The 8,004-nt window shown below is 45.4% G+C and overlaps 1 protein-coding gene across 1 annotated transcript in view; it reads left to right on the forward strand.

Moving 5' to 3' along the window:
- LOC124720125 (TD and POZ domain-containing protein 1-like) overlaps positions 1–496 on the forward strand; it is a 67,547-nt gene extending 67,051 nt beyond the window's left edge. The window contains exon 4 of the mRNA XM_047245422.1: positions 70–496. Within this exon, the coding sequence (XP_047101378.1) occupies positions 70–463 (394 nt within the window). The 3' untranslated portion in view covers positions 464–496. The remainder of the gene's footprint in view (positions 1–69) is intronic.
- The last annotated feature ends 7,508 nt before the right edge of the window (positions 497–8,004 follow it).

Genomic DNA, 8,004 nt, shown 5'->3' on the forward strand with positions numbered 1-8,004 from the left:
CAGTTTCTTTCATTTGGTGTGTGTGTGTGTCTCGATAGTAGAGAGTAAGTGTGTCGATGTTTTGTGCAGGAGCCCTTCTGAGGAGGAGCGAGGCAGGAGGCTGATAAAGGCGGCTAAGGTGGGGGCGGTGGAGGAGGTGCGGCTGTTGCTCGCGGCTGGGGCGGACGTGGCGGCGAGGGACGAGTTGTTCGGGTTCACCGCCCTGCACTTCGCTGCAGAGAGGGGCGACGCGGCTGTGGTGCGGCTGCTGCTCTCTGCGGCGTCCGACCCCAGCGGCAGGGATCAGTGGGGGTGGACGCCGCTGCACTGGGCGGCACAGAATGGCCACGCAGAAGCGGCGGCTGCGTTGCTGCAGGCCGGAGCCGACAGGGGGGCGAGGGCTGATGATGACGGGAGCACCCCCCTGGACATGGCCAGGCTGTGCGACCATCAGCAGCTCGTCGAGATGCTAACACAGCGTTAATACGTGTCAGTAGAGGAAATGACATCATGTACTTACTTCATTCCACATAATATTAAAATAAAAAACTGAAAAAAAGATCGCTTTCTCTATTCATTTCTACCTTTTGCAGTCCACACAATTACTCCAGTAACACCACAACTACTGCAACAACAGGAGATATCTGTAAACCAACGTGACAAAGCTTCCTTTTCAGAATTCACTCTGTAAAAAATTTCACAAGCAATTTCTGCAAAAGCTCAGGAACAATTGACAAATACTCCATCATTCATAAACTCCACTTCTCTCTCCCTCTCTGTCTTGCGTTTCTCGTCCCACATACAATATTCAAACAGCTTACAAGAATACAGCCGACGTCTCTCACAACCGCCTGTATTTCGAAATGTAAACACCTAATCTCTTCCAAGAGACAAATGCGAGAATACCGGTTGTTGTTCGTTAATGTTAGTTCTTTGCACCAGTCTCCTACATTACATAATTACTCCAAACCATTTGCTAGCAGTGTCTATGTTGCTACATTACATCCCCGGAAACTGCACCTTACTCAAATTACTACCATATAAGCTGTTTAGTTAGAATGTATCTTCACTTCAGATTTCACACTGAATTCACTTCAGTGCGTGCACCGCACAAGCAATTTTCATGTTTAACTGTAATGTCACATTTTTAGCAGTGCTCACACCACATCATGCTCACACCATCTGCAACAGTCTTCCCAGCTCACCTTCAAATAAAGGGAATTGGAGAACCACCTAAAATCATTCCTCTCCCACACACCTCACTTGCTGCTCTTACAGAACAAACTACCATCTCTCAGGGAATTATACTCAATCACGTGGGACATGCAGCCATCACTGGAATTATACGGCACTTTCCCAAAGTACAGTTTTGCGTCTCTGTACACGCGTTGGAAGCAGACCACATTTGGAACATTCATTCCATTCTCTGCTGTGATACAATTAAGACTTGGCATCCCCGTGCGTGCATGTGTGACCAAAGTGGCAGACTGCATTCTGAACGAGAGCTTCTGTGGCCCTCATGTGGCGGCGTTACACACGGAAGCTCCTTAACATTCTCTATGAGGAAGCAGCGGCGCCAGGAGACAGTATTGACTTGCTGAGTGACCTCCACGGCATTGATGAATATTTCAGGCTCTGCCAGTTGATCCTCAACATAAATAAATGTAATATACTCTGCATACACAGGGAAAGAAATCCACTACTGTACAATTACACTGCTGATCACAAATTGGTGGAAACCGTAAGTTACCTACCGTAAAATACCTAGGAATAACTATCCAGAGCCACCCTGCGTGCAATGACCAAAAATACCAATTGGTAACAAACTGCGATGGAGCTTTTCTCAGCGATTCCAGAATCATACGTTTTGGGCTCCTAAATCCAAATTTCGTCCTTCCTGCCCTGTAGTATGTCGGCTTCACAACGAAAGCCTCAAAATTTTCCGACTTTTCTCAGATTTTCATTTATTTCACAAAGACTACGTGTTTCTCAAAGTTGAAAACCCAACACAAAATTAAATTGGACAAACTCTTCTACAACATGCAGCAATCAGCAGTGATTTTCTGACGGCGAGTGGTGACCGCGCTAGAGCGTCCTAAAAAAACGGTGACTCCCCAAAATTCGGATCGCGCCTTACGCCATTCACCTGTTGCACTCTGCTATTACGGCACTTTGGAACGGTATGGCACGCGTCAGCAGACGGAAAACAGCCCAGAACTCCACCTGCGTTCTTCGCATCGTCAAACACAATAGCACTCACGGCAGACATCCGCTGTCGAAACGGACGTCATATATTTTCAAACGTGTTCGCATTTACTTAAACTAGTGCTTGTAAGTGTGTGGTTGGTATCTGAGAAATTGCTAAAATTTATTTTGATATCGAAATACGTAAATCTCAGTCCAGTGCGACAGAAATGTGTAAAAATTAAATTTTGAACGGGAGTATGCGAAGCACATGCTACACGATGCGAAATCCAGGCTAGCCAGTACAGTGAAGCAATTCGCCTGCGAGAGAGCAGGTGGTTTTCAATGTAATTTATACATACCATTTGTTTGCAAAACAGATAACTGAAATTAAAATATTGGTCCTGAATACTGTAAATCCTTATCTTCAAACTTGTAAACAATAACTGCACCAGATCTGCTGTCGTGTCTATTGCGCAAATGAAGATAAAATGTAACGCATCCCGCATTGTGTCAAAACTGCTCCAAATTTCACAAGATAACGCCTTTCTGAAATAATTTACCGATTTGGAAAGTCTGAAATGATAATTTCTCAGATACATTCTGGTGTGTGGCGGAGGACAGTTTGAGTGCCACAGCTGTTCCGGCCTTTTCCTGTTGCAGTCGCGATGCTAGAAATATCTTTGGACTACTCGTCTATTAAGAGCTCTGAATGGAAAGTAAGAAACCAGGAGAACATCTGGGGTGCATTTCCTCGCCATGTTATAGTTTTAGGTGGAACCTTTAACCTGCCACCTCTGCAGTGGGCGACATAGGTGGCTGAGACTGTTCGCAGGGCCAGGGAAACGTGAGAAACTGATCCAAGTGCTTCACTCAAAAACTACCTCGGGCCATTAATCTGAGAAACGGGTCGTGAAGGCAGCATCTTAGGCTTGCAAGTGACAAATAGACCTGAACTTTTCGAATCTGTTAGGATAGAACAGGGAATCAGCTATGACAAGAGCGTTACAGTGTCACTGAATACGTCCGTAAAGAGAAATAGAAAATAAGTTGAGAATATTATTGTGCTCAGCAAGAGCGACGAGAAACAGGCTTCAGCTTTCCTTTCCTTTCCTCTGCAGCACCAACAGCGCGGGTATTAGTGGAAGGAGTGGAAGAACATTGTTAAATACGCTTCAGACAGGTGTGTACCGACCAAATGCGTTTCAAGGCCGGTTTCACAGCGACTACTTCATGGCACTTGATTTCATTTAAGTACGCGTCTTGCACGCCAGATCACGAGATAACAAAGGAATTTCCGAGATCCGAATTTCATCGATAAAAATGACGCCAAAGAAACAGTTATTTCCGGGAAGAGCAACATAACTGTAACATGTTGCATTACTCTCTACGTAACTAAAGCCTGTGTAAACATTCGGTCTCGTCTCTTAGGCAAAAACGCTTACAACACTGCTATTCACTTGCAAACAGCAACAGGTGGCGTCATTCGCGCTTCAGAATTCCCGTCGTCAGACTGCCCGCGCAAACGGCCGGCGCAGTCGCCGAGGGGAAACTCGCAGGTGGGGGCGCGACACAGAATGCGGGCAGCGAATCCGGCAGAGGGCCGCGCATGCGCAGAAGCAGCAGCGGGGCGGGAGCAGGCGGTAGGGGCGTTCCGACCACGGTGGCGGAGAAAAGACCGGCCACACGACAGGGGGGCCGAAACTAAGTCAGGACCATCACTTCCCACATAAAATGTGTAATACTGTTTAGCGATTAGAGCTACAGTTGTACTCAACAATTTCAAAGTCGGTGATGATCGCAGACACCAGCGTCCAGCTGCCATTTAATGTCCCAGTATTACAAAGATATTTTTTCCCACTCTCGTAGCAATTTCGCAGTTACGTCACAGCACGCTACATCTATCTAATGGCAGCCCACGATGTACTAACACTAAACATTATTTCGATAACAACCTCTGTTACAATTAGTGCGCCAGATGATTTAATACAAGATGTCACGTCTGATGTATTATTTTTGCAGCAAGTCTCAACGGCAGCTGTAGGAACATCAGCTGGCTTTCAAGCTGTCATTACTATCGATGCAGAAATAAACAACGCAACGGCAGTTCTTTTAAGGGATGGGTTTACACCTGAAAACGTCCAACTTTATCCCAGCAGACGTGCAATTGCATGTTCTGTCGCCGAGACATTCCGCTTAAATATTTACGCGCCATCCGGGACTGACGTTACATATGCACGATCGGACTATTTTTTTTTTAATCAGGATTTCCCACATCTTTTGGTAAATATGTATATGTGAAACACACGCTACACGATGCGAATTAGGGGCTGCTCAGTACGTCAAACAATTCGCCTGCGAGAGAGCTGGCCGATTTCAGTCTAATTTGTATATGTCATATGTCTGCAAAACAAATGACTCTGATTAAAATGTTGGCCCTGAAGATTGTTAATCTTTGTATTTAGACTTCATTTACGTATTTGGAACCTCTGAAATGATATATTTTCACAGATACATTGTGACAGTTACTGTACCATGCGATGTACATGAACATTGATTCTAATTAAATTTGTTGGCCTAGCTGTCCGAACGGAACGCTCCTCTGTTCTGTAACCAGTTACTATTAAGAGAGTGACGGAACTGTCAAAAACGTACGGTGCAGGTCCAGCGCGACAGCCGTCTGGAGGCAGAAAGGGTGCCAGCATCACAGAATCAGCAGAGGGATTCGCTACGCCCGCGCATGCGCAGAAGTACGCCTTCTGCTTCTCGCTCGGGTGGCCACCGGCCAAGTGCAGAGTTTCGTAATGCAGATTTTGCGGTGAGTAACTCTTCACGAACACAGTAACTAAAGGATGTAGAAAAAGAGCCGGGAGCACGAACTGTGACAGGCGTTGTGAATGTGGTCACCTCTCTAAACCTCTGCACTCCCTCCACATCAAACAAGAGAGCTCCAAGGGAAAGATTTTTCAGCGATCGAGTCCCGTATTTTCTGAGACAGGCAAAAGGCGACTTCGTCAGCGCAGGACATTTCAATTGTATTTTAAGGGCGATAGAGTCAAAAGGCGCGACACCCTTGTGTTATGCCCTGCAAAATCTGACTGCAGGTCTGGACACGGGAGCCGCAGCTGAGCGGCGCGCCGCCACACGCACTCACTGCACGCACGCCTCGCCAGTGTCAGCTTCGAGGCCTGACAGACTCCACACCACAGCGGGCTGTGAGTGACTGTGCAGGATTACGAAGCAGCCCCTGTCAGCTTTACCGACCGTGACACTGCAATTGTGAAAGCAAAAAAAGGTCTACCTCGTTCCAAAATAATTCGCAGAGGATAACGGAAATTAAATTGTAACCTCCTCCACATAACATCGGTGAATATAGATTTCATTGCTCGGTGCAAATCGTGGGTTAACCGCAAACGTTTCTTCCGTAACGTGAGTGAGTGGCAGCTGAATCTTGCAAAATCCGGTGTTCGGAAATTATTTACAAATGTAGCCTACAGGATTGAAGTAAAGCATGAAATACATTTTGAATTATTTGAAACTTGTAAGAATAATTAGTAATTAGCACTACATAATTAAAAAAAAATAAAACAATTCGTTCACATGACGTAACAGACTGTAAATAATACAAAACATGTTGGCAAGTCCTATATCTGACTTACTTATCTACAGAATTTTGATTTGGGGAATAGTAAACAGTTACGTATAAAATGCTGCACAGGTAACCACATCCTCCACATAAACTCATGTGTGTTAACTGGAGAAACACTGGCCACGGTGGCCGGAAAGGAACAAGTATGGGCGGACCCTTCGACTGCAGGCGACAGACTAACGGGGCGACATTTTGGAAGAAAATTTCCTCCAACTGACAGCAAAGCGTGGCCGTGGAGATGGTGTTAAGTGTCTGGTGGCAAAGCTAAAAAAGAAAATGGAGTGTGGGAAAGGAAAGAAACAACAGACTGTTGTCCAGTGTGTGATGTTGCGCTGTGCATGCCAGAATGCTTTGAGCCATTTCACACGAAAGCCAATTACGTATACAGATTATTTGTAAAAGAACTGTAGTTTAATTTAGTTGTGTATTAAGATATTTTTTAGTAAATGCCTTTCAGTTTGTTTGTTTCCAGACTTCAAAGTGTTGACTTGCTGTTCCGGTGAGAGGCAATAATGTCAGGCTGACTCGATTACGGGGCCAACGTGTGTGGCGGTGGTGTTATGACGTCACCAGTGTGTCAGCAAGAGGCGCATGCCGTGGTCTTCAGTTAACGGTAGACTATCGCAAAGAAACAGCAGAGACACTCACCAAGGTCTTGATAATACGACATTAGATAACAACCTTTTTCTTTTCCGTTACTATCACAAAATTTTAACACTTTTAATGTAGTAAAAATTGTGGTATCGATAGCTACGCTGCCACGGCGTACGTGCAAGTTCCCAAGGTGGCGGCACGCCGGACACGGACGACAGCGGCCTCTAGCCGGCCGGCGCTGTGCCGCTCTGCTCTGCTCTGCGAGCTCCGCTGCGCGTTCAGCCCATTTGATCAAAGGGCAGGAGGCCGGGACACTGCGCTCCATGTCGGCATTCTGCTCTGCTCTGCTCTGCTTACGACGCGTCTAAGGCTTCGCACCCACGTACAGAGTTAGGCATGCCTCTGTATATATCCATGCACCAGTAAACCACTTTTACTTATTTGCAGTACCGACGAGTTTTACCTTTTCCTGCTCCTACTCACTTCCTTCATTCGTCCAACCTTTCAGTTTCAGGAGCAGACCCACGCGCCGCCCTCCAATCGGGATAGGAAAAAAAAAATTAACCAGATGTAATTTCTTACCAAAAGAAAGACGGAGGTACTGATTTGTGTACGTTTAAAAGCGTGCTTCCGGGCAGGGCGTCTTCGCTTTGCAAATAAAACGCAGTCGACATCAGAGTAAACGGTGGCAGCGAGGAAATGCTCGTTAACCCCATGATAAAGAACTGCATAACGATTCTGTTACTATTGTTTACATACGAACGTCTAGATAGAATTTGAAGCGGCAGAATGTAATGTTGAAAATGTTAACCAGATGCAATTACTTATCAAACGAAACAGATTCTCATTTTCCGTCATCTCAAGTCCAGCTTTCGACTACTGCATCTTCCCGTTGCAGATAAAACGCACTCGATGGCAGAGTACATGGTGGCAGCCACAATATGGTCGTTAACCTGCTGATAAAGAACAGCTCTATTCCTGAATTTCATATAGGAATCAGGACATAGCATCTGAGGTAGCAGAATGTAAAATTAAAAATGTTAACCAGGTATAATGACTCACCACCAACCGGCATTACAGTTTCAGCCGAGCTTTTCAATGGACGAACGAGAAATTAACAGACTAGAGCTTTTTTCGCGCACAACAATACACGATGGTGTACACAATTTTCCACTGACACGTGTTTTGCTACCGACAATGCAGATGAGTAATCAAAGACAAGGTTGACAGCTTTGAAGCACCAACAGACGGTCCCAAAAGCACACTGAATGGGACAGATTTTTCAGCACACCGTTAATACACTTCCTACTGATTCAACTTTGCTCTCGCCACATTTAGTTTTGAAGAATAAAAATCCGCCAGACAAAATAAAAGAACTTGTTTCTTTCCCCAAGTCACGGCGTCTACGTCATCGTGAACTCATTGACATTGCAATGGCTAATGCAAAAGAGGCAGCTGAGAAGAGGAAATGCTACAAAAGAAGGTAAATCACACTGGAATATCTCAAGTTCGACAAACAATTTTAGTTCGAGCACATCGATTATCTGGTAAAGCAAAGAACAGGTGTCAGAAATTTGTATTACTTTATAACGGACTAT

Source organism: Schistocerca piceifrons, chromosome 11 (assembly GCF_021461385.2).
Source record: "Schistocerca piceifrons isolate TAMUIC-IGC-003096 chromosome 11, iqSchPice1.1, whole genome shotgun sequence".
NCBI classification, from domain to species: Eukaryota; Metazoa; Arthropoda; class Insecta; order Orthoptera; family Acrididae; genus Schistocerca; species Schistocerca piceifrons.